Source organism: Rana temporaria, chromosome 5 (genome assembly GCF_905171775.1).
Source record: "Rana temporaria chromosome 5, aRanTem1.1, whole genome shotgun sequence".
NCBI classification, from domain to species: domain Eukaryota; kingdom Metazoa; phylum Chordata; class Amphibia; order Anura; family Ranidae; genus Rana; species Rana temporaria.
Genome location: NC_053493.1, coordinates 237237005 through 237264045, shown reverse-complemented (window position 1 = coordinate 237264045; position 27041 = coordinate 237237005). Strand labels below are relative to the sequence as shown.

The following is a 27041-nucleotide window of genomic DNA, read 5'->3' as shown; positions in this document are numbered from 1 at the left end:
CCCCCAAATTGTGACCACCAACATTTGCACCATTCCCCCCACCCTCCTTGGTGCGATTCCCCAAAACTGCTGCATAGCTGCCGTTGTTCACAAACCTCCCTGCAGAGGGTCCAGTTGTGCGTTTGGCAGATGATTGCACAGCCGAGTCTTTCCTCTGCTGAGCAGGAGGAAAAATGTCATTGTTAACCCCTTCACCACCACCCACCACATCCATTGCTTCATCAATAATATTACGGTCATTATTTCCTGGCACATTAATAATTCCTGCCGTGTCCACATTCACAGCGGTATCCACACATACTTCACCTCCAGGCAGACTCTTCTCCATCAGGGCAGGATTGTCAACTGAGCAGGGTGAAGGTTGTTGTAATCCAGTACCAGGTGAACCAGTGCAGGAGGCTTCCATCGCTGCTTCCACTCCACTTGCTGCACTGTGCTGCTCCCCTCCCCCACCTGCATCAGTCAGCCCAGGTGAGGCTGAAACTGGCTCTTTGGAGCTGGCAGCCATCTTGGTTGTAGAACCAGAGATCCCAGCAGTCACAACAGAATCCATTTGCAGGGCGCATGATGTAGATCCATCCATACTGCTCTGGTGGGCTGGTGACACCTCTGCCAGGGGTTTTCCCTTCATGTCTGCAGAGGATTTCTCCACAGCAGAAACACCACTCGCTTTAGCCGGGACACCATCCACTTGAGCCGGGACACCACTCACTGCAGCTGGAGGGGCAGACATGTTGGAAAGCGGCTGCACAGTACACTGGGATTTCTCCACCAGTGCTGGTCTGCGACCCCTCTGCGACTCCACAGCGACTTCTGATGCCTCACCAGCAGACCTGTCTGCCCTTAGGGGTGACTCCATCTGCTGGATGAAACGTAAGGTGCCATGTTGACCCTCAACCCCCTGGCTGGTTGCCGCTGGCGATTCCCCAGCCTGACATGGGGGGAGAGGCGCAGAGGCAGATGGACCCGGGTTGTCTGTAACTTGCGACTGCCGCTGATCCACAGAGGTCTGGCTGGCAAATCTCCTCTCATTTTTAAATTTTTCTGAAAAAGCTCCACTTTTATCTTTTAACTTCTCCAATAGTAAAGATTGTACCTTCACTTTCTCCTCCATCTCTTGTAGCTCAGGCTTCATGGCTGAACGGTTCTTACTCCAGGCCTGGAAGTACTTAGTTTTGAAGTTTTTATGTTCAGCTTTCAAACTTTTAAGTTTCTCCTCCGCTCTTCCGATCGCCCGAAAACGATCAATTACCTTTTGTCTGAATACATCCGTATTCTCACCAGGGCCTGGACCCACAGTCAGATCCTGCACCACCTCCTCCTCCTCACTAGGCCCCGTATCATCAGGGGCATCCGTCCCAGGGCCTCCCCCAGGATCAGGCATTATTCCTGGGCCAAGCTAGCAGGCAAGGCCCAGGCTTGAAAAAAGGTTGGATCTCTCAGAGAGCTCCTTGGGTGTGTCCTCCTCCTCCTTCCCACTGATCACCAATGTAAGGATCATTCATCCCACTGATCACCAATGTAAGGAACATTCTTCTCACTGATCACCAATGTAAGGAACATTCTTCTCACTGATCACCAATGTAAGGGACATTCTTCCCACTGATCATCAATGTAAGGTGCATTCTTAGTGTACAGATGACAGTATCAGGCCGCTTTCACACTGGGGTGGCGGCAGCGGTAAAGCGCCGCTATTTTTAGCGGCGCTTTACCGTAATTTTTGTGGAGATATTCGGCTGCTAGTGGGGCGCTTTTAACCCCCACTAGTGTCTGAAAAAGGGATAAAACAACCTGCAAAGTGCCGCTGCATTTCAATGGGCATAGATGCTGCTTGCAGGACATTTTTTAACGTCCTGCCAGTGCATCGCCTCAGTGTGAAAGTATCTGGCTTTCACATTTACACTGCAGGGGAGACATTTTTCAGGTGCTTTTCAGGCGCTATTTTTAGCCCAAAAGCGCATGAAAAACATCCCAGTGTGAAAGGGGACTTAGGGAAAAGCACTCAGTGTATACATTTCAATGATTTTATGTAATTCATATATAGGGAATAACACTCACTTGCGCCCAGGTTTACACTGACAGCAGGAATTAAATCATGCAAGTTCAGCTAAACTCGCAGGATTTCATACCCGCATGTCAGTGCGAGTTTGGCGGGCGATTTCAGAGACATCTGAGCGGGTTGCTGCACAGATGTCGATGGAAATTGCACCCCAAAGTCAGCAAAAGTTGCAAAGAAACTACTTTTGGGAATCGGTGCAGGGCCACAAATGGGGCATCGCACTGATTCAGGTAGTGCCTTTACCATGCGATTTGACATGTCAAATCGCATGGCAAATTGCTCCTATGTAAACCAGAGCTAAGTGCTATTCCCTAATATATATATATAACACTGATATCTATACACTGAGTGCTGTACCAGATATCAGTGTGCATTAGTGAATAGCACTTGATCTGGTAAATAGGCACAGCACAGGGCAAGAAGGAAGGAACCAGGAAGTAACACTCAGCATGGCTCTTAGAACAACACACAGACACAGTAACTGCACTGATTTCATTATCACACTGACCTCCTGCTGCTGCACAAGGCAGATCAGTGTGGATTGATGCCGTTTGAAATTCCAAGCTGACTCAGTCAGCTCTCCTCTATATGAATTGTGCAGTGCTTTCTGCCTCAAAGGCTCCAGCTCCTTCACAGACTGTAACCCACGGCAGACTTATGGCCCCGCCCCCTCAGCTGGATTCCCTAGGAGAGAGCAGGGGGGAGAGGTGGCTGGAGCGCCTGTCTCAGAATATCCCCGCACGGCTCAGGGCTCTGATGAGCCATCCATCCCAGCCAACAAACACCTCTGAGCTGCTCACACAGCCACAGCCAATGGTTCCATAGCACTGCTTCCTCGGGGGTACAGTTTTTTATTTTATTGTGCATAATAATCAGCGCTGCTGCGGGCACCTTCAGGGACAGACTGAGCCGGCCGGCCGGGCCCCCCTCCCCACGGGCCCTCGGGAACTGCCCGACTCACCGAATGGTCAGTCCGCCCCTGGAGAAGGCACTACTTTACCACATCTATGACTAAATCTGGAATGAGTTTGCGTTTTCTCGGCAGAGCGAGACATTGATCCTACTGCCCCTCTGGTGACAGCTGTTCTATACTTCCTCTAGGCTTTATTGGACATGATTGAACTGGCAAGTGTCAGCTATATCGACAATAACAAATTTAAATGGGCCAAGAATCCTTCAGTTTGCACAACTTTTGAAGGCATTTGAATTACATTTTGACCATCGCATCTTCAGCCTATCATCCAATATAGTCATTTTCTATTGTCCTGGGCTGAATAATCTGCCAGACCTCATGACCTTTTGTTTATTTTACCTTTTTGAATGTTTTGTATTAAATGTGTGGAGAATTTATCTCCGACTATTATTCTGTATTTTTAAAAATAGTGATTGTTTCTTTTGTAAGAGTCGGTTCACACAGGGGCAACACGACTTCCAGCACGACTTTGGGAGGCAACTTGGACAAGACTTGAGTATGAATCATCAGGCAATTTACAAGGCAACTTCAAGTTGCCTCCAGGACAGTACAAGGCAACTTCAAGTCGCCTCCAGGACAGGAGGCTTTCCAGTGGCCAATTAAACAATTTGCCTGAGAAATGTATGTTATCTTCCTGTATTGTTGCTTCATTTAAGACAGTGATCAGACTTCTGAGGCGACTTCCATTGAAATCTATGGGTACAAGTTGCCTACAAGTCGGATTGAAGTAGTACAGGAACCTTTTCTGAAGTCGGAGCGACTTCAGTAGTGTACATTAAGACGGCTCCCTTTCACATCCATTCATTTTCTCAACCTCGCGACTTGGGACGACTTGGGGAGACTTCAAGTCGGATCCCAGGTCGCCCCTGTGTGAACCGGCACTAACTGTGTTGATTAAACTTTATTATTGCTTTGGGTTGTTGTTTATCCAATACTCCAAACCAAATGGTCTCTGTGTGCCTTTTCTTTCCCCTCTAGTCAGCGGCCATGTGACTCCCCTGGTGGGAGTGGCCGGTCTTGGAGAAGGCCACCCCCCCCACTTGTTATTGCCTTAATGTCGGGCTTCTGCCCAATTGACACGAGGCATTTCGTGCATGCGCGTCAGCGTGATGACCTACGCGCAGTATGGGAGCCAGACCCGGTGACGTCACACGCCACCGTTTGGCGGTGTTTTGGCACCTTTCTGGGCTCATTTATGGGCTTCGGGTCATTGAATGAGCAGTGTGGATAGATTCTCCAGGAGGATTTGATACTGGCCACCCTTTTCAAGGTGAGATTCGGACCTTTCGATCTATTAGAGGTTGTGTCTTTTACCTACGGACCTGTGTCTGGCTGTTTTATTACAGACTGGACCAATCTGATTGGACTGTTTGTCCACTTTGACAAATAGACCTAGCAAAGAAGCGTTGTACTAGACTCTTCAATTCCTTGACGTTATCACCCTAGAGATGCTGCCCAATAACAATATTAAATGGGCACGATCAGTACTTACTGCTCCTTGTCTTTGGTTGTGGCCCCCCTTTCCGGTGTTCATCACGGGAATCTTCCTCCTGGAGTAAAACACTTTGTGTATCTGTATCCCGGAGTGCTCCCACCAGGTAGGTTGCCTCCTGCTACCCGGATCACTAAAGTTATTACTCTCCAGCTACTTGCTATCTTGTGTCTCCATTGCAGTAATGACAGTTTTCCTCTCTCCACCCCTTCCCCTTCCTATCCTACCCACCATCCCCCCTCTGTAGTAATACTAGTTTCCTCCTCGTCACTCCTTCCCTTTCTTTTCTCACACTCAATCCCCCCTTGATTTTTTCCTATTCCCCCTTTGTTCCCCCCCTCTCTCTCTGTTTATTTCATTTTCCATTTCCCCATTCTGCCCTAACTGTGGCCCCTTTCCCACACCCTCCCCCTCACAACCCCCCATTCTCCCCATTTTTTTGTCTCCCTTTTCTTCTTCTTACTGTCCCTCCTCTTCCTCTTCTTCCCCCATTCCTTCCATCTTTTTTCCCTCTTCCCCATTTTTCGCTCCTTGCTTCCCCTTTCACCCCCACCCCCCCCCTTCCTAACAACTTTTTCTTACTCCATCCTCAAACCCTCCCCTCCTCCACACTTTTCTCTTAGCCTTTGCTTCACCCATTTCTTTTACCCCCCCCTAGTTTTTCTTCTACATATTCCCTCTCCCCCCCCCCCCCCCCCCCACTGTCTTTGTAAATCAATAGAATCTTGTATATCGTTTATCCACTATTTTGTACATTTCTACTACCCTAGATATACTTTCCGCTAATAATTCCCCATGTCCGCCATTGGGGGAACTAATTGGCATTTTTGGGACCTTTCTGACTTTGGGGTTCTGGGTAAGCAGTCTCTCAGTGCTATTGGTATTGCTGTTTTGTTAACTTTTTATGCTTGCTAATCTGTATGTATATACTGTATGTTTAAAATAAATCTCCTGTTTCTATAAATGATTCCTCCTGACGAAGCGGCATTAAGACCGTGCAACTAGTAGAGGATCTTTAATCTATGAGGATAACTCCATTACCAGATATTCCCCTTGGGAAAAACCTATCAGTAATTATATACTGTAAGGTTTCATTTCCCTTTTTCTTTTAAATATTGATTTTGTGTATTTGTATAATTTTTATATGTAATAAATTAGGCTTTTTATCAAAGTTGATTGTTTGTCTATCAGTACCGGGATAGTACACTAGTATTTCCATTTGGTTTGAGTGTGTGAGAGGACAGCCTCAGCAACTGTCCTCACCCTCTTTCCTCACTGTGTCAATATATTAAATTTGGATGATGGTACTTTTTATAGTTGAATTGTAAATTTGTCTACCTGAGGCTATACCCAAAATGTAATTAAACTTTTGAAGGCAGTCATGAGGATTCTGTCACCAAAGAAAAGAGATCTATTGGTGTTGCTGAATGCTGGATCTCATGTCAATTTAACCATTGTTCCAACAGAGCAGTGTTTGGTTCAGGCCAATACCTATCTATTGCAAGAACTTTAAGCAGAAGGTTATCTGAGATTTAAGCTCTCGGAGCTTCAAAGAAAGAGAGAAAACAATAAATTAATATTGTTTTCTTTCCAGAAGGAGTAGAGTTGGGTCTTGTAGATCATATTGCATCAAAAGTAACAACAGCCCTCTATTTAACAGACATATGGACATTGTCTAACTTTCCAGAACATCATATAGGAAAGTCACACAAACTTTTAATTTTCAGAAGTTTATAGAAGTACCTGTCCACAATTGCTGCTTTCAGGTCATCTAATAAACCCTTTGTCATTCCAGCTGGAAATCAACAAGGAAAAGAGGTTACAGCCTGGACCTAGCATGCTTGGTTGTGCATATAGGACAAGGGGTCCTGAGCCTCTGTCAGCAGTGGCGGCACACTCTACCAGAGCGGTTGCAGCCTCATAGGCAGCACATTCGAGAGCATCTATGGTGTCCATCTGTAGAGGGGTATCATGGTCATCCCAGCATACCTACTCAAACTTTACAGAGTAGACCCGGTTGCCTTGTCATCGGGGGACATTGTAGGAAGGACTATTCAGTCCTCTGCCCCATTCTAATTAGAAGATTGGTTTGGCAAGTAGAACCCACCCTGTCAGCTAGTTATTTATCACTAGTATGCTACCATGTTGGCGTCAGGAAAACTGAAAATTGTATCCAAACCGTGATATTCCTTTCCTGACGACAAACCATGACAGCATACAGGCCCACCCTGTACGTTTCGGTATGTAGCTTGTTACAAAGAATGGGGGGGGGGGGTGGCTAACTAGTTATTTTTTTATGCTATTTACTGGTCCTGAGGGAGTGGTCAAGAGGCAGAGCTCTATTGCTAGTATGCTGCCATGGTTTGGCGTCAGGAAAATAAAATTGCAGTAATTGTGTTTTCAAAATGGGCTTACAGTCTTGCATTGTCCTGGAAATATAATGATATGCGTTCAGCTCAGAAGCAAACTTCATAATGGTGTTGCGTGACTTAAAGGGGTTGTAAAGGTAAATGTTTTTTCACCTTAATGCATCCTATGCACAGCTCCCCCCCCCGAGCCCTCATTTTACTTACCTCACCCCTCTAAAGTCCTGCGCGCGCCCCCGTCATCCTGTTCGGTTCCCAGCGCGGCCGTTGATTGGCTAGGTTGGACGGATTGATAGCAGCGCAGCCATTGGCTGGTGCTGCTGTCAATCACATCCAATGACACGGCGTGCCGGGGGGCGGGCCGAGTGATACAGTTGGCGGCTATGGCCGCCGCTGTATCACGGGAGCGCGCTCGCAAGAGCTTTTCACCATGCGAGGGAGCTCGCATGAAGGTAGAAAGCTCTTGCGAGGAGGAGCCGAGACAGCCGTCGAGGGACCCCAGAAGACCGAGTTCGGGGACACCCTGTGCAAAACGAGCTGCACAGTGGAGGTAAGTATAAAATGTTTGTTATTTTACAAAAAAAAACATTTTGACTTTAGTGTTCCTTTAATAGTCCCACCAGACTAATTACACAATACTACAGTCTTATATACTGTACAGTAAAACCTTGGTTTGAGAGTAACTTGGTTTGAGAGCGTTTTGCAAGACAAGCTAATTTTTTTTTATAAATTTTTACTTGATATACAAGCGATGTCTTGATATAAGAGTTGCGTCATGTCACAACTGAGTATAAAATAGAAGAGAGGTGCCTCTGAGTGTAGCAATATAGTTACATTTAATGAAGGTACAACATTTAGAAACTCACATGGTTGATGATTAAAATAAGCACATCTAAGTATGCAGGCTTCTGGGGTAAAGCTGTCCACATAGACCATCCACCTCACCGCCATCGACAACGTCCCTTCCTCGATGTGCTCCATGAGCCTGTGCCATGTGCCTCTTTTAACTATCAACCATGTGAGTTTCTAAATGTTGTACCTTTGTTAAATGTAACCATATTGCTACAGTTATGCCGCGTACACATGTTTGGATTTTCCGTCGGCAAAACCTTGGATGTTTTTTCCGACGGAATTCTGCTCAAGCTTGGCTTGCATACACACAATCACGCAAAAGTTCTCTGAACTTTCGACCATCAAGAACGCGGTGACCTACAATACTATGACGAGCCAAGAAAATTAAGTTCAATGCTTTCGAGCGTGTCTAATTGTTTCAGAGGAAAATTTGAGAAAATTTGGCGCTCTCAAATTTTTGTTGCTGGAAATTCCGACAGGAAAAGTCCGATGGAGCCTACACAAGGTCGGAATTTCCGACCAAAAGCTCACATCGGACTTTTACGGTGTACGGGGCATGCTCCTGCTGGATTTTGCTTCTAATCCCCTTGTGGAGCCTTTAATTTTTGGGTGGACATTTTATGGTTACGCAACCAGGTCACATTGCTTTAATCTATGGATTATAAAGGACTTATGAATAAATGGTTGTGGAACGAATCATCTGAGTTTCCATTATTTCTTATGGGGAAATTCACTTTGATATACAAGTGCTTTGGATTACAAGCATGTTTCTGGAACAAATTATGCTTGCAATCCAAGGTTTTACTGTATACAGCTTCCCCTTTTATTAATTCAGTTGAAGCACTGGATAGTGTTTTAAAGTTTAGAAAGATTCAGCCTGTTCATGCATCAGAGTTTAAGATTTGCAAGTGAAGTTGTAGTCCTAAATTCCTTACCTGAACAATATGGAAGCTCTTTTCACTGTATAGCCTGTTAGCGGATTTCAGAATATACTTGTTGCTGGGTTGATTGACATTTGAAAAAAGCTCTTCAAAAGCTGCAGGAATATTTTGTATGTGTGCAACGCCTAGATTCTGTGGATAGAGTTGTTAGTTCCATATATTACGTATTTTACTTTAGTTTGCTTTCATGCATTTGTTAGGTGAACACACTGTACCAATCTTTAGAGAAGTATAGGAAGAACAATAGACAGATTTAATAATATAGTCATTAAAAACTCTTTCATAGGAACAGAAACCATGAGAGACATTTTTTTCTAAAGTTATTATTGGCTATCAAGATGAAAATACATTAATACAGATAACTTTGTATACCCTCCATTGTATGGTTTGTTAAAAATTCTGTAAATAAAGTAATGTTTAAATAAAAAGTCCTCCCTAGCAGCCAGTGTGACAGGGGCACTGACTTTTTCATCTTCGCTGTAGCTATTATGCACTTTTTCACAGCAGCTTCAAAAAAAGACCTGAAGCTTTTAACCCCCAACAGTGCTGCAAGTTCAGTGACGGGAAGATGATGGGACATTCCTGCAGTGAAGACTTCTTCAGGATCCAGCTTCCTGTATGACTTGGGGCATTCTTCATTACAGGGAACTAAAGCTATAAAGAATGCTTTTTTTGGGGCTAAACTTCAGCTTTTAAATAACTTTCACTATCAAATATTTATATGGTTCTGTCACATTCAAGCAGCTTTTGGGAAAAAACATGAGTGGATCTAGAATGCCAATATTACTCTGAAAATACTCGCACTAACTGGCTGTCTCAGTCTTTCCACATTTAGGGAAATTATTGGGACCTTTTTGCTCTCCTTGATGGCCCCCTGCAGACCCCATATGTTCATGATGTGAATCGCTTCTCAGCTTTTTGGCTAAGATCAAGTGTAGTTCTTATCATTATTAATTTTATTATTATTTTCTGTTCTTATCAGTTGCCAAAGGAGGTGCTGTTCTGCTCCCAATGGGGAGGGCTATGCAAATCCTCTGGCGTGATGGTATCTAGATGGTCCATCTTGGCAGGGGCCGAACCTGGCGCTCCTCGATATTGGAGGCTAGTACTCTATGGAGTCTGAGCAGGCCAGAAGGGTACTCCTGGTGGGATGGGTGCTGCACTGGTCTGACCAAAGGCTGGGTCATCCCGGCTTTTGGCTAAGATTGGTGTGGTCTCTGTTCCTGTTAGCGTCCGGTGGAGGAGCTGTCACCCTGACCACGAGATCAGGGTGCTGCCAGCCATGCAAATCCACTGGAATGATGGGGGCCTGAAAAAGTTAGTATTGGTGAAGGCCATGTTTGGCGTCTGCGGCTATCCCCCTGAAAACCTAGAAGGACTCTCTTTCTGGCATGGATGGGGCTGTACTGGTCCGGCTGAAGGCTCGGTCGGAAAGAAGCCAGTGGTGCATGTGCTCCTGGAGTGGCAGTCCAGGGGTGCCGTAACTTCACTGTGAGGGTCATTTTGAATTATGGAACTATGGTCACTGCACTTCGTACACTCTTTTTCACACCTGCCTCTAGGGCCGGGCTTTTTGGCTGGGACCAGAGGAATGTTTTATTCCTGGCCATTGGATTGCTCAATGGTCACTTTCACTTACCTCCACTTCCTTCTCCCCCACTTCTTTTATTTAAGCCCCTTTGTTTGTCACATTTTTGTTTTGTTTGTACACAGTTTTACACATGTGACTGGTAGGGTGTAGGTCCTCGGGCCTGCCCTGAAAGTCTTGGGAGGGGGTGGACATGGCCCTTTGGCTTAGTTTGCCCTCTTTCATGGGGTCTCCCTTCGGGGGAGCCCCACCTAGTACTTGGGTGGGTCTGTTTCGGCAGACCTCCTAAAGAACGGGGTCCATCTGGTTTCGGCCAGATGGACCAAGTGTGAGTGCCCCATTACCCGTCTGGAGCCTAACACCCTGGGGGATCAGGGCAAGGTCCTTCAATTTCAGGGGACTATGGGCCAAATTCTCAAAAAAGCTGCCTAACTTAACTTTCAGCAGTTAAGTTACACTGACTTAAAATCTCTACCTAAGTGCCCGATCGTCAAAGCACTTACCTAGAAATTTCAGGCCGTGTAACTTAAGTGCCGCCGTCGTAAGGCGGTCCTCCTCTCCTGGGGGCGTTTAAAATTTAAATGAGGCGCGCTCCCGCGCCGGCCGTACTGCGCATGCGTGTGACGTCATTTTCCCGACGTGCAGCGCGCAAACGTAATTAACGCCGGGCGGCTTTGAGAATTTCGACGGGACACTAAAGTTGCGACGGGTGAAAAAAAAAAGACGCGCCGGGAAAACAAATAATTTTAAAAAATGACAGCGTCGCTCAGCATGCATTCCTGAGAGGGAGAACTCCATGCCAATTTTCAAAGAAAAAACCGGCATGGGTTCCCCCCCCCAGGAGCATACCAGGCCCTTAGGTCTGGTATGGGTTGTAAGGAGACCCCCCCTACGCCGAAAATTCGACGTAGGGGGTCCCCCTACAATCCATACCAGACCCGTATCCAAAGCACGCTACCCGGCCGGTCAGGAAGGGAGTGGGGACGAGCGAGCGCCCCCCCCCTCCTGAGCCGTGCCAGGCCGCATGCCCTCAACATGGGGGGGTTGGGTGCTCTGGGGCAGGGGGGCGCACTGCGGGCCCCCCCACCCCAGAGCACCCTGTCCCCATGTTGATGAGGACAGGACCTCTTCCCGACAACCCTTGCCGTTGGTTGTCGGGGTCTGCGGGCGGGGGCTTATCGGAATCTGGGAGTCAAATAAGGGGGCCCCCAGATACCGGCCCCCCACCCTAAGTGAATGGATATGGGGTACATCGTACCCCTATCCATTCACCTGGAGGCAAAAAGTAAAAGTTATAAAACACACAACACAAGGGTTTTTAAAATAATTTATTATTCTGCTCCGGAGGCACCCCCCTGTCTTCTTTATTAGCTCTATTACCAGGGGGGGCTTCTTCTTCCACTCTCCGGGGGTCTTCTTCCACTCTCCGGGGGTCTTCTTCCACTCTCCGGGGGGGGTTTCTTCTTCCGCTCTCCGGGGGGGGGCTTCTCCGCTCTCCGGGGGTCTTCTTCCATCTTCTCCCCTCTTCCGCTGTTGACTCGGCGAACCCCGGTTCTTCTGCAGATGTCCGGTGCCTTCTTCTTCAGCGCTGGCTGCCTGCTATCTTTGTGTGTTAGCTCAATTACTAACAGGCAGCCGGCGCGGTCTTCTGTGACGTCACCTTCTCTTCTTCTCCCCTCTTCCGATGTTGCCTCGTCGTCTCTTGTCGCTGTAATGATGGAAGCGCGCCTTGCATCCCATTTATATAGGAATCACCGTCCCATCATGCTCCGGTAGGTACCCACTCTCCGGGGGTCTTATTCCACTCTCCGGGGGGGGTTTCTTCTTCCGCTCTCCGGGGGGGGGGCTTCTCCGCTCTCCGGGGGTCTTCTTCCATCTTCTCCCCTCTTCCGCTGTTGACTCGGCGAACCCCGGTTCTTCTGCAGATGTCCGGTGCCTTCTTCTTCAGCGCTGGCACGTGGGTAGGCACCCTCCACGTGGGTACCTACCGGAGCATGATGGGACGGTGATGCCTATATAAATGGGATGCAAGGCGCGCTTCCATCATTACAGTGACAAGAGCCGACGAGGCAACATCGGAAGAGGGGAGAAGAAGAGAAGAGAAGGTGACGTCACAGAAGACCGCGCCGGCTGCCTGTTAGTAATTGAGCTAACACACAAAGATAGCAGGCAGCCAGCGCTGAAGAAGAAGGCACCGGACATCTGCAGAAGAACCGGGGTTCGCCGAGTCAACAGCGGAAGAGGGGAGAAGATGGAAGAAGACCCCCGGAGAGCGGAGAAGCCCCCCCCCCGGAGAGCGGAAGAAGAAACCCCCCCCCGGAGAGTGGAAGAAGACCCCCGGAGAGTGGAAGAAGACCCCCGGAGAGTGGAAGAAGAAGCCCCCCCTGGTAATAGAGCTAATAAAGAAGACAGGGGGGTGCCTCCGGAGCAGAATAATAAATTATTTTAAAAACCCTTGTGTTGTGTGTTTAATAACTTTTACTTTTTGCCTCCAGGTGAATGGATAGGGGTACGATGTACCCCATATCCATTCACTTAGGGTGGGGGGCCGGTATCTGGGGGCCCCCTTATTTGAGGGGACTCCCAGATTCCGATAAGCCCCCGCCCGCAGACCCCGACAACCAACGGCAAGGGTTGTCGGGAAGAGGTCCTGTCCTCATCAACATGGGGACAGGGTGCTCTGGGGTGGGGGGGCCCGCAGTGCGCCCCCCTGCCCCAGAGCACCCAACCCCCGCATGTTGAGGGCATGCGGCCTGGCACGGCTCAGGAGGGGGGGGGGGGCGCTCGCTCGTCCCCACTCCCATTCCTGACCGGCCGGGTAGCGTGCTTTGGATACGGGTCTGGTATGGATTGTAGGGGGACCCCCTACGTCGAATTTTCGGCGTAGGGGGGGTCTCCTTACAACCCATACCAGACCTAAGGGCCTGGTATGCTCCTGGGGGGGGAACCCATGCCGGTTTTGAATTTAAAAATTGCCGTGAAGTTCTCCCTCGGGAATGCATACCAAATGCCGTCGCTTGAATGGGCCTTTACAATGTGTGACTAACTTTCCACATTATAAAACCAGCCCTAGTTTTGCGCAGGCAAATTCGGAACTTACGCAGAAATCACAGTGATGAAATGCTTTGAGAATCTGCGTAAGTCCTCATTTGCATACTCAAAGCTGCATTTCAATGAGAAATGCCCCCAGTGGCGGATGCGGTACTGCATCCTAAGATCTGACCGTGTAAGTGTCTTACACATGTCAGATTTTCTGCCTAACTTTGGAAAAAGCCTTTTGAGAATCGTTTCCAAAGTTAGGCACAGACTGAACAGCAGTTAAGTCTGCGTATCTCTTTTGAGAATCAGGCCCTATGTGTACACCGGTTGCACATTTTGTGTTACACTCTTTATGTGTGTGCACTTTTTTTGGCACCGGGAGATTTTGGGAGTGGGTTCACATACCACGGGCTTTAAAAAAATAAAATAAAAAAGAATGCCAGCTAACGTAGTGAACAATAAAGAGGAAATGGCTTTCTATTTTTTTTTGGCTACATACTGCATATTTCTGAAAAAGTTGGATTGTCATGTACTGGACTTTTTTCTCTAAGAACAGGTGTAGGTAATTCCTCCTACCAAATCTCCAACCCCTACCCATCTCTGAGCACTATCCCTTGGTTCCACCCCCTACCCACCTCCCAGTACTGCCCCTTTTAGAGAATATAGAACCAAGTATAATTTTGTGGTGCTAAGTAATTTGTAAGGCATTTGTTAAGGATAACACAAATAGCAGTAAAATATATACTCTACAGATTCAACCTATCTGATGTGGGGGTGCAGTAAAAAAATGTCAAGGGCAGAGGATGGGAAGTACAAGGGGTCAGCAGGGCAGAGGATAGGGTTAGCAGTTTGTAGGGCAGTGTACAGGGGCTATTAGTTTGTATGACAGTGTACAGGGGGTCAGCAGAAGGGAGGACAAGTTCAGCAGGGTGGAGGATGTGAGGTCAGCAGGGCAGTGTATAGGAATCGGTAAGGCAGTGTACTGGGGGTCAGTAGGATAGAGGACAGGGTTTAGAAGGGCAGAGGACATGGGTCAACAGGGGTCAGCAGAGCCAAGGATAGGGGTCAGGAGGGCAGTAAATAGGGATTAGCAGGGCAGTGTACAGGGGTCAGCAGAGCCAAGGATAGGGGTCAGCAGAGCCAAGGACTGGGGGCAGCAGGGAAGAGGACAGGGGTCACCATTGGCGGGGCAGAGGACTGGAGACACCACTGATAGCAGAGAGGACAGGGGTCTCAGCTGGTGGTGTAAAGGACAGGTCTCATCATTGGCAGGGCAGAGGACAGGAGTCACTGCTGAAAGGAGAGAGGACAGGGGTCACTACTAGCAGAAGAGAGGGCAAGGGTCACCATTGGCATGATAGGGGTCACTGCAGGCAGGAGAGAGGGCAGGGGTCACTGGTGGCAGGAGAGAGGACAGGGGTCACTGCTGGCAGGAGAGAGGACAGGAGTCATAGCTGGTGGTGTGGAGGACATGTATCACCATTGGCAGGGCAGAGGACAGGAGTCACCACTGGAAGGAGAGAGGACAGGGGTTACTGCTAGCAGGAGAGCAGGTAAGGGTCACCTCTGGCAGGAGAGAAGGCCGGGGTCACTGCTGGCAGGAGAGAGGAAAGGGGTCACTTCTGGCAGGAGAGAGGACAGGGGTCACTGCTGGCAGGAGAGAGGACAGGGGTCACTGCTGGCAGGAGAGAGGACAGGGGTCACTGCTGGCAGGAGAGAGGACGGGGGCCACTGCTGGCAGGAGAGAGGACAGGGGTCACTGCTGGCAGGAGAGAGGACAGGGGTCACTGCTGTCAGGAGAGAGGACAGGGGTCACTGCTGGCAGGACTGAGGACAGGGGTCACTTCTGGCAGGCGAGTGGACAGGGCTAACCGCTGGCAGGAAACTGTACAAAGTTCTTTCTCCCATTCCTCTACGGTACACAATAATGGTCATTTAGATCATTATCAACTTATTGAACTCCTTTAGCATCTTAAGACACATATATCCATCATTACTGAAAGTACTTAACCTAGCTCCCACTTCCCACTTCTGCTCTCCACATTTCCTGTCTCCCTGCAAGTTTTCTTTAAAAAACAAAAAAGGAATATGTCCTCTTTCTTCCCATTCTCCTGGTTCATCTCTCTACTTCCACAATATCTAAGAATCCACTATTGCTATTCCATTTCTCTTCAAACCCAAATCTCACATTATCCAGAAGCTTAGGCCCTACCTCTAAGTATACCAGCTACTGTATAAGAGGTTATTTAGACAGGTTATCCTTTATCTTAATTTCTCCCTGACCAATCAATATTAAGCTTGTGATCCTCACCTAAACTATAAATTGAATCCAGGTTGTTGTAGAAAACAAACCTATCTATATTTAATACATTCAGAGCACTGGATTTTGATGAAGTAACGTTTACGTATAATAATAACACTGTAACGTGTAAAGTACCTTTGTCTACTATGTAAAGGGAGAATTTCCTTCCTTATTATGTCTACTATTACTATGTAATTTCTTTGTTCAATTTGGATATCATTTTTACTTACATTGTACTTACATTTAAAAAAAATAACTTTATAAAAAGAGGTTTATTGTATGTCAACGAAACATTTGCTCCTCTTCAGGTCTCCCACCAGTGATATTACATTTACTAATATTATTATATAACGCTACATTTGTAATATGTGACAGTGAATTTGTACAGCATTAATATCTACAATATGGTGATAAGAGACATGAGCCAGGGGATATACAAGTTATTGTATAACATCAAAAACCTAACTCTTTACAATCTCCAAAACATTTTAAAACAACATTATTTTTTTGTCCTCTAAATGAAAGGTATTTATTTTAATGTGTAGTCTCATTTTACTCTATCACCTTATTTTTTATCTCTCAAAATATTTGAAAAAGGAACCTTGTGTTCAAAAAGTTATTTTTTTAAATACATTTTTTATATATTTTTTGTTAACGTTTATCACTTCAGCAACACATTTTACCTTCTCAAACTGCGTATATACTCCTGGATAACACAGTAAATATTTTTTTTTAGTGCTTCCATTTAATCAAGTGTGACTTGGCTACTTGCCACTGCTGTACACCACAATAATGCCTGCAAGGTGAGCAATTATTTCACAAATACACATAGCTGTCTAATTCTACCACGACAGAGATGTGCAAGAGGATTCAGTTACTTATTTACCTGTAGCTTTGTCTGTGAGAGTGAACAGGTTTTTTTCTCTGTAGATTTCTTGAAGTTTAAAACCTATATAGATAAATATATTAGATCAGTTTGATGCAGAATAGAAAGAATAATTTAAAATTAGTAGGTTTTTGGAAAACAAACTCAGTTTTCCAGTGTAGCATATCATTAATGTAAGTAATGGTGTCAACAAGCTTTTGGTGTCTGACAAATGTCTGAGATCTTTCTAAGTTATTTGAAAATTCATTGATGTATGCATTTGACCCGCAGTTGACTGTAGTATACTGTATATGTTAATACGAAACCCATGTGAAGCATACAAAAAGCCCATTGACATACAGCTGCTGACAAGACCTGTGCTTTATACTGTCAACATTGTACCCTCAATTCAGTCCATATACTGTATTTTTCGCTTCATAAAACACACCTGACCATAAGACGCACCTAGGTTTTAGAGGAGGAAAACAAGAAAAAAAATATTTTGAACCAAATGGTGTACTAAAAAAAAAAAAACCTGCCACAGCCCCCTGCGTATAACACGCAGGCACAGTTTACCCTCTATTTTCAGGGTAAAAAAGTGAGTGTTATATGCCAATTAATACAGTATATAGTAAACAAAGGGCCTCAAGAGAAGAAGAAAAACAGTCACAAAGTGAAGTATTCAATTTCTATTTGAACTCTTTTTCATTTACTAGTCCACTGCACCTCATCTCTAACATGATAAAATGTATTACCGTATTTGTGCTGTATACGTTTTAAACCCTATTGTATTAGTCAAGAATTCCTAGTACAGTTACATTTTTAGGTGTGTTTTTTGTCTGATGCTCTATTGCTTTTAGAATAGTGTAGCACCCTCTACTGTGTGCTACTAGTAGTGTCAGTGTAGGAAAAACATAGCTGGCTCTAGTTTAGACCTGAGTCATTAAATCTGGGTCAGGGTTACTAGACTAGAGGTCAGGGCTGGGTAAATCATCCTGGCAGCTCGCTGGTGCCTCCCCCTGTTTCCAGGGTGTTGGAGAACATTTGGAACTAGAGGGCAGGCTACCTTGAATATTTATGGGACCTTGGCCAATCCCTAGAAGTGGGCCTGGCAGGGAACTATGGAAACCCCATAAATAGATATGGGCCATGCTAGCAGGAGAGTCGGGTGGAAGATGGAGAAGGAGTGCTAAGGAGAGGCTGTTAGTGGTTCTTGGGGGACAACAATTGTTTGGGGGGTGCCTCCGGCTGGAGCTTGGGAAAGCTGGCCTGGAAGTATCCCACCACAGGAGGCAGTTTAAGGGATTCATGCTGAAGAGGCAGCGGGAGAGAGCAAGCAGAGACAGTGAGTAAATTAGTACGGTGCAGAGAAAAGACAAGGGGAGAGACTTTCAGCTGTCTGTAACCATGCACTTTTGAAGACCGTGGTGTGCCAAGTCTTCATTCACCTTGCCCTGGGGATTCTTCATGTGTGTGTGCCAGTTGGGAGGACTGGGGTAAGAAAGCAGCCAGGTAGGCTGGTATTTTCTGCCGCAGTAGAACTGGGCTCAGTGTCTACAGGGAGGCAGAAGGAGATGCTGTTCACTCCAGATTGTACTAACTTTTCCACAAAGGGACAGGATGTTCCTGTAATGGGCTGCTACTGAATTGACTAAAGACTGTTAATTCCCACTGGAGTGAGCAGCAGGTGTTGTGTGAACCAAGTTTATGCAGGAGGAAGAAAGAAGAGGATTTTGTTGTAAATAGAAAGGAAGTTGACCTTTTTTGTTCTGTGTTCTGGAAATTTTCAGGTTGGGCATCCCATAATTCCCTATCTCTTATCCCCATCCAGTGTTGCCAACCTACCAGATTGAAATTTACTGGCACGACACCTGAAATTTACTGGCGCAGCCACGTTTTTACTGGCATTTCACAAAAGTTACTAAATTACATTTTAGGTGCATATTTCAGTATTTAGGCTACAAACAAGTACACTAGGCAAATAGCAACGTGATTTAAGGTAGATATTAAGGTAAAAAAACATATTTTTGTTATTTTTGATATAATAAGGGCAAATTATTTAGTCACATCACCCCCTGCCTCCACCCCCTTCTGCAACCAACACCCCCTGCCTTCACCCCCCTCTGCGGTGCCACAATCTCCCCCTGCCTCCAATCTCCCTCTGCCAACAATCTCCCTCTGCCTCCAATCTCCCCCAGGCCCCCTGCCTCCAATCACCCCCTGCCTCCACCCCCCTCTGCGGTGCCACCAACAACCCCTCTCTCTATCTCCCACCCTCTGCGGTGCCACCACCCCCCTCTGTGGTGCCACCAACACCCCCTGCCTCCAATCACCCCCTACCACCAACACCACCTGCCTCCAATCTCCCCCTGCCTCCATTGTCCCCTGCCTCCATCCCGCTCTGTGGTGCCACCACAGCCACCATCACCCCTTGCCTCCAATCTCCATGCGCATTTCCAAGCCAAACTAATTTCAGGTAATTTTACTGGCACATACCGGCAACCACGGACATTTACGAATGGGGGAAAAAAGTGCCCGTTTTTACGAACTGTTCGTAAAAATACGGACGGTTGGCAACACTGTCCCCATCCAATTTATCATCCCCTGATAAAACAACAAAAACAAGCCTGTTTACTGTTTTGAGTGAATGAAGGAAAATGCTGTGTGACTGGCTGTGCAGTAGGGATGGGCCGAACAACCCCATGTTCGGTTTGCACCAGAACTTTCGAACATCACGAAAGTTTGCAACCGAATAACGAACCCCATTGAAGTCTATGGGACATCAAAAATCGAAAGTGCCCATTTTGAAGGCTTATATGCAAAAAATTGGGCATACGATGGTTATGAGGGGTCCGGGTACGACCCTAGGGAACATGTATCAATGATTTTTTTTTTAAATGCGCAGTGATTTTTTGATGCTTAAAGTGAAAGTATAAAAATGACAAATTCCTTTTTATACAGTGCCTGGGGGGTCCAACTGTAAAGTGGAACACAGTGGTACTGTGTATAGAAGCTGCTGCAGCAATAATTGCATTTAAAAAACACAAGCAAGCTTTCTTTATTTTGTAAGCAACGGCTTGGGGAGCCAGTCTGTATGATAAGGCCACAATGTAGTGCACTGGGAACAAGATTAGAGATTTTTTGTCTAAATTCTGATGTCTCTACCACAGATTTTGGATAGAAGTAACAGGTGCTGAAAACGATTCCTTGGGTATCAGTTGGGCCTTCACACAATGACCCGATAGAGGTACTCTTGATGAAAGCAAGATTTGGCCTTGCTGTCAAAAATTGCAATGATATGCACTCGTCAAACAGGTGTGTAAAAATAGTTTGACAGTACATTCCCAGCATCTAAATGCAATCTTGTCAAAGCTGCTGGCTCTACAACTTCTGCCCTTTTGCCATTCTGCCTCCTTCCCTGAATTTGCAGAATCTGCTGTACCACAATGGTAGGTTCCCAGTCGCTATTTCTTTTCATGTAAGGCCTTTCCAGCTTTCTACCATCAAGTGGAAGGCAATGTTGTGGCATCGTTGGGCAAGGCAGTCAGCTGCAAAGTCCACATTACTGCTGACATGTGGTCCAGCAAGCATGAGCAGGGATAATATATTTCAGTCACAGCACACTGGGTAACTCTGCTTGCAACTCGGACGGATGCAGGACAGGGCTCAGTGCTGCAGCTTGTTGTGCCCCCACGTCTCCATACAGCTAGTGGTGATGATGCAAGATTTGTCAGCTCCTCCCCCTCCTCCTCAATGCCCTCCTCTGCTGAATTGTCCTATGAACCTCAAGTACCCCCTAAGCATTCAAAGGGCTATTCAATGAGTCAGGCTAAAAGGTGCCATGTAGTACTTCAGCTGGTATTTCTATGGGACAGGACCCACACCAGAGCATAGATTCTTGTAGCACTGCAGGGTCAGGTCCAGAGGTGGTTAACGCCAAGCCAGCTGGAGCTAGGAATGGTGGTGTGTGATGATGGCTGAAACCTCCTGTCCGCCCTTAGACAGAAAAGGTTGACACATGTGCCATGCCTGGCACATGTCCTCAATTTGGTGGTGCAGCATTTCCTAAATAGGTAATCAGGGTTGGATTATCTACTAAAGCAGGCCAGAAGAGTCTGTAGCCATTTTAGGCGATCATACAGAGCCAGTGCTCGGTTGGCGGGAATTCCACCTGCCCGTAAACCGCCTGATTTGTATAAATGCCCATCAGGTGGAAATCGACTTTGTCAATGCTGCAGTGGCTGCACAGGCAGCAGAGGGCTGTCAACGAGTACCTGTGTGAGTATGGCACAACAACAGTCTCAGGCCAGCTCAGCTTTTTTTTCCTACACCAATGGCTGCTCATAAAGGATGCATGCACTGTACTGTCACCATTTGAGAAGGTCACAAGGATGGTGAGCCGTGGCAATGCATGCATCAGTGGCACAATCCCTGTTGTGTTCCTGCTGGAGCAGACTTTGCGTGGCCTTATGAACAGGGCACTCGAGGCAGAGCAGCAGGACGAAGAGGAGGACTTCCCTTTCTCTCAAGGCCCACTTTATGCAGACATCATTGTTCCTATGCCACAGAACACACAAGAGGAGAGAGATGAGGAGTAGGAGGAGAAGGATTCTGGCAGTTTCGGAGGCATTGAAGCAAAGGAAGACATGCATCAAACAGTAAGAAATGGTTTTCCATCCCCAGAGCCCTTTGGAGTAGTACGTGGCTAATAGGGATGAGCCGAACAAAACTGTGTTCGGTTCGCACCAGAACCTTCGAACGGACCTAACGTTCGCGCGAACGTATCGAACCCCAGTGATGTCTATGGGACTCGAACGTTCAAATTCAAAAGTGCTAATTTTAAAGCCCAATATACAAGTTATTGTCGGAAAACTGGTTTGGGGACCCGGGTCTTGCCCCAGGGAACATGTATCAATGGAAAAAAAAGTTTTAAAAACTGTAGTTTTTTCTGGAGCAGCGATTTTAATGATGCTTAACCACTTAAGGACGATATACGTCTGCAGAATGGCACCGCTGGGCACAATCACGTACCTGTACGTGATTGTATAAAGGCCAGCGGTGGGTCGCGGGCGCGCGCCTGCGGCGCGCAACCGCGACCCAGTACGAAGCTCCGTGACCTCGGAAATGCATTTTTTGCTGTGAAAATGACAATGGTCCCAAAAATGTGTCAAAATTGTCCGAAGTGTCCGCCATAATGTCGCAGTCACAAAAAATTATGTGCAAAGCTAGTAGAGGCAACCCCAAAAAGACTAGTAGCTTTAATTGCAGCGAAAGGAGGTTCTACAAAGTATTTACTTAGGGGCTGAATACAAATGCACGCCACACTTTTCACATATTTATTTATAAAACGTTTTGAAAATCATTTATCATTTTCTTTCCACTTCACAAGTATGTGCCACTTTGTGTTGGTCTATCACATAAAATACCAATAAAATACATTTTTGGTTGTAACATAACAAAATATGGAAAATGTCAAGGGGTTGTATGTACCATCATTACCTCGTGTCAACAGAGTTCTAACCCTTTCCCACTGAACAAAAAAATATTTTTTTTAGTTGTCTTTCTCCCCACTCAGCTCTGTGATACAGGGACTGCGAGAAGCTAATACCCAGTCAAATTCAGGTACTGTATTTGCTGGCGTATAAGACTACCTTTTACACTTAAAAAAACTGGCCAAAAATCAGGGGTCGTCTTATACGCCAGGTCAGCTGCTCGGATGCCTGCTGGATGTGCGGTAAAACTGTATGTAGATGTGTAAGTCCAGTTAGCTAGAATTTTGTACACCCGCCTTCCTAATGTACTTGAACCGCTGCTATATTTTGTATGGACCTTTTCTGAAAATAAAAAATTGTTATTTGTAAAAAAAAAAAACTGTATGTAGCTTCGGTTACATACAGTATATATCGCTTAGCCTATCCCGATGAGCGATGTATTCAAATGAATACAGAGCCTGCTCGGATTGGAGTAACAACCTCTGCCAATCCGAGCAAACTACATACAGTAGCCTGCTCGGATTGGCTTTGAGAGTCAGAGAGGCGTGGGCTGATGATGTTACAGCCAATCTGCCAATCCAAGCAGGCTTTGTATTCATTAATAGAATACTTGGCTTGCTGTGATTGGCTCCAGAAAGTAGGAAGAAGAATATGGCTCCAGCTCCAGCAAGAATGAAGAAGAATATGGCTCCAGAATGAAGAAATATGAAATGTCGGAAGCCTCGGAAGAGGGGTCGTCTTATACGGTGAGTACAGGCAAAAAAATCTTAAAAAACTGTAAGATTAGAGGGTCGTCTTATACGCCCGGTCGCCTTATACACCGGAAAATATGGTACTTTTAAGCCACATACCTGGAAAGAGCATGCTATTCACGCCAGATTCTTTCCAGTGCATCTTTAATCCGCATCCAGACTGAATACACAGGGGCAGATCCACAGAGAGAGTACGTCTGCGTATCTACTGATACGCCGGCGTACTTTCAAATTTCCCGCGTCGTATCTTTGTTTTGAATCCTCAAAACAAGATACGACGGCATCTGGGTTAGATCCGACAGGCGTACGGCTTCGTATGCCTTCGGATCTAAGATGCAATTCTTCGGTGTCCGCTGGGTGGCGTTCCTGACGTTTTCCGCGTCGAGTATGCAAATTAGCTATTTCCGACGATCCACGAACGTACGAGCGGCCGTCGCATTCTTTTACGTCGTCTCTAGTCAGCTTTTTCCAGCGTATAGTTAAAGCTGCTTTTTCGTGGCGTATAGTTAGACTTGCTGTGTTAAGTATGGCCGTCGTTCCCGCGTTTAATTAAAAAAAAAAATTTTGTTTGCGTAAGTCGTCCGTGTAATTTACGTCCAAGTCTAAACAATGACGTCCTTGCGACGTCATTTCGCGCAATGCACGGTGGGAAATTTAGGGACGGCGCATGCGCAGTTCGTTCGACATGGGGACACGCTTCATTTAAATGAAACACGCCCCCTACCCGTCCAACTTGAATTCCGCGCGTTACGCAGCTTGAGATACACTACGCCGCCGTAACTTACGGCGCAGAATCTTTATGGATTCGAACCAAAGCCAGGTAAGGTACGGCGGCGTAGCGTATATCAGATACGATGCGCCGGGCCAGATCTTTGTGGATCTGCCCCACAGTGTTTGCCATGTATTCCAATTGCCCTAGTTCACACCAGTGCGGTCAGTTAAAGTGTTTTCAACAACCTGCTGCATTTTTTTTAATCTGAAACACATCAAAACACGTGTAAACCCCCTGGAATGCACATTATCCTAATGAAAATAAAGACTTTATTTTAGTATCAAAATAAAAAATAAGAGGAAATAAATGGACTTAACAACACTGAAAACATGTTAAAATAGCATTACAAAAGAAAAAAGAATGTAAATGCACAAAGACACACCCGGAATGCTAAAAATGTAGTGTGAACAAGCCCTAAATGAGTGTTAAAAAGTTTCAGAGTTCCTCATCTCTTTACTTGTTCCAGGTCAGTGACTCAAAGCATTAAGGCGAAGGCATCAGCATGGCCAGGCAACTAGAATTCTCAATAAAATGGCAATGGCAGCCTGTTTTTCTATGACAGATTCTCCCTGTGAAGGTGAAAGTGATATATATTTTTTACTATCCTTTGTACTGTTGAGAAATAAGTGACAGCTGTCTGTAGCAAGGAGTATATTTCACACAGTGCCATGTAACCCATGGGAGATTACTATATTTTCACTAATAACTGAAGAGGAACTAAAGAGGAACAGAGACAAAGCTATTGCCAAACACCGTTTATATGATCTGCCATAGAGCTGGTTTAGTAAGAAAATCTAAGGCATATCAACTAGATGTAAATAATACAACAAAAAGAAATGATGTGTAAAGTACAGGGAACCAGAAATCATCTATTAATCCTGCTATAATCTACCTGGTAATATAGGTTACCTCAATTGCTCATTGCACTTGTCTTACCTAATGTGATACTTGTTTATTCATTTTAGAAGCGCTGATAACAAAGCACATGGATCTTCAACAATTGCTTCTTTGTGAATATAGCATTTTGGTACTTACTTCAGACATCTGGGCTTCTGTGTTGCCTTTAGTACCAAGATAAACCATGGTCAGAGCAGATGCAATACTCATTGGAGAAAATGCAATGTTTTGGTCATTGTCTTCAATGAGCTTTAGGCAAAGCTTCACGGAAACCTCATTGTACGATTTAGCCAGTGCTTCCATAATTATCTTCTTCAAAGAACAAAACTGTCTTCACAGGAAAAATATATTTGTCTGCAAAATACAAAAACAAAAAAGTTATAGAAACATAAAAGCCATGTGGAATTGCTCCTTCACTGTAGAACTATTAAAATTAGATTTGATTCTATGGCTTACAACTCTAAATTCACCTTCAATGCATTGTGGACTTTCTTAGTATGTTACTTTTGTGTTATTCTTGCTAAAATGTTAAAACTATTAAAAAAAAACTTACATTTGTATAAAAAATAAATAAAAATCAAGACTGAAATTAAAAGTAACAGCATAAAATATTATGTTCAGCCCTAGTCATATGCTGAACTTTACAGTTTACAGGATATAATATATGTAGTAAATAAAGTTATACAGTACCTGGTGGGACAATACTTCAGTGCAGACTGATACATTGCTAGCTACACCCAAATATATAATATACTTTCATCATCAGTTAAAGCAACAATTGTTTCCTGAAATATTTGAATGCCCTGCCTCAGCATGTACTTTTTACTTCTTGGCTCACATGAAGCAGATTTGCCAACAGCAATGAATCATAAAAAAAAAATGATAAGCAGCATTAAACATGTTTTTGCAAAATGTGTCAAAAATACTAATTTGTGGGCGATGGATGGAAAAATATAAAATGTTTAGGTATACTAGAATAAACACGTCTTCTGCATAATCATGCACTCTCTACTGTAATAAGAAGACAAACTGCCAAAATACAATATTTAAACAAAAATGTGCGAGAATAATAAAAAAAAATATAATAACGGTTTGTATCTATTTTTATTTTTAGAGTGAAGCCCAAAGTCACTTTCTATTTCAAAATCAGTAAGAGAATATTAATTACTATGTTTTTCTGTTGCATGTCTTGATATTTAAAGCTGTGAAATAATATAGACTGGGGCTAAGCTTAGTGCAAAGGGTGTTTCCTTGGTACACAGACAATGATTGTGAAATTAAAGGATATCAGGAGTGGCCCAGATTCAAAGAGCAATTGCGCCTGCGTAACCATAGTTACGCAGCGCAATTGCTTACTTGCCCCGGCGTAACGACTTCTAGGTGGCGTTCCGGTAGTGGTCAGCGTATAGTATGCAAATAGAATACTAACGCCGATTCACTACCCTACGCGAGCCCTGCGTACGCAGTTTACGTTGTTTGCGTACGTCGTTTTTTTGCGTAAGGCTGCCCCTTCTATAGCAGGGGCAGCCAATGCTAAAGTATACCCGTCGTTCCCGCGTTGTGAAATTTGAAATTTACGTTGTTTGCGTAAGTGAATCGTGAATGGCGCTGGACGCCATTCACGTTCACTTCGAAGCAAATGACGTCCTTGCAACGTCATTTACCGCAATGCATGTCGGGAAAGTTTCCCGACGGAGAATGCGCACTACGCTCGGCGCGGGAACGCGCCTAATTTAAATGATTCCCGCCCGATACGGGATCATTTAAATTGCGCGCGCTTACGCCGGGCATTTTGCCGGAGCGCCCACGCAATTTACGGAGCTACTGCTCCGTGAATCGAGGGTAGCGCAGAAAATTTGCGGGGGCGCAGGGCAAAAACGGTGCCCTGCGCCTACGTAAAAACTGCGCAAATGTTACTGAATCTACCCCAGTGTCTAGCTCTTCTGCTCCTCATTCCAGCATTTTGAGTTATGTTGTGGCATTCTCCTTGTCTGTCCACCTGCAAGGTGATCAATGTGGCCAGTCTCTGGGTGGGGACCAGACCTTATTTAAGCCTTTAGTCTCATGCTTGTGATAGAGTGTGATTGCATGTGTAATATTTGATCAAGCTCCCTGTTTGTCTGCCCTGCTCTGCTAGATTGGATTTCCCTGTGTGTGACCTCGGACCAGATAAAGACTATTCTCTGAATTTTGCCTGCCTTTTACCTGGACTGTCATTGAACCATTCTGTCTGTCTGCCACCCGCAGGTACCTGTTTGGATTGCACAGTCTCGGGGGCAACCGATTATCGGTAGGCCTGCTTGCCTTATGTTAAAGAGGCCTTCTATAGGTGAAGAACACAGCAGCTAGCTATAGTGTCTGACCACCTGCAGTAGGTGTTAGTGTACGCACTTACACACTGGGTTAAATGCAAATCAATATAGTTGTTAGACAGCGCTTGCTCTTACACTGACACTATATATATATATATATATATATATATATATATATATATAAAAAGAATAGTGCTAAAAAAAATTATAGCGCCATTTTAAATAAAATAATTCATAATAGAAAGTGTGGTAAATTAATATGCTCAGTCCAATTAAATATGCAATTCCTGCATATTCGCAAACAAAGAAAAGTTTATAGAATATGAAGAAAGTGTGTGA

The 27041-nt window shown here is 45.4% G+C and overlaps 1 protein-coding gene and 1 pseudogene across 1 annotated transcript in view; one reads left to right on the top strand and one right to left on the bottom strand.

The window, feature by feature from the left end:
* LOC120940641 (leukocyte elastase inhibitor-like) overlaps positions 1-25191 on the bottom strand; it is a 64988-nt gene extending 39797 nt beyond the window's left edge. Inside the window, exons 1-4 of the mRNA XM_040353615.1 lie at positions 25081-25191; positions 24529-24744; positions 16499-16561; positions 8678-8815 (exon numbers count right to left, since the gene is read on the bottom strand). Coding sequence (XP_040209549.1) covers positions 8678-8815; positions 16499-16561; positions 24529-24693 — 366 coding nt within the window. The 5' untranslated portion in view covers positions 24694-24744; positions 25081-25191. The remainder of the gene's footprint in view (positions 1-8677; positions 8816-16498; positions 16562-24528; positions 24745-25080) is intronic.
* On the top strand, positions 9586-9708 carry LOC120942243 (annotated as a pseudogene).
* Positions 25192-27041: the final 1850 nt, after the last annotated feature.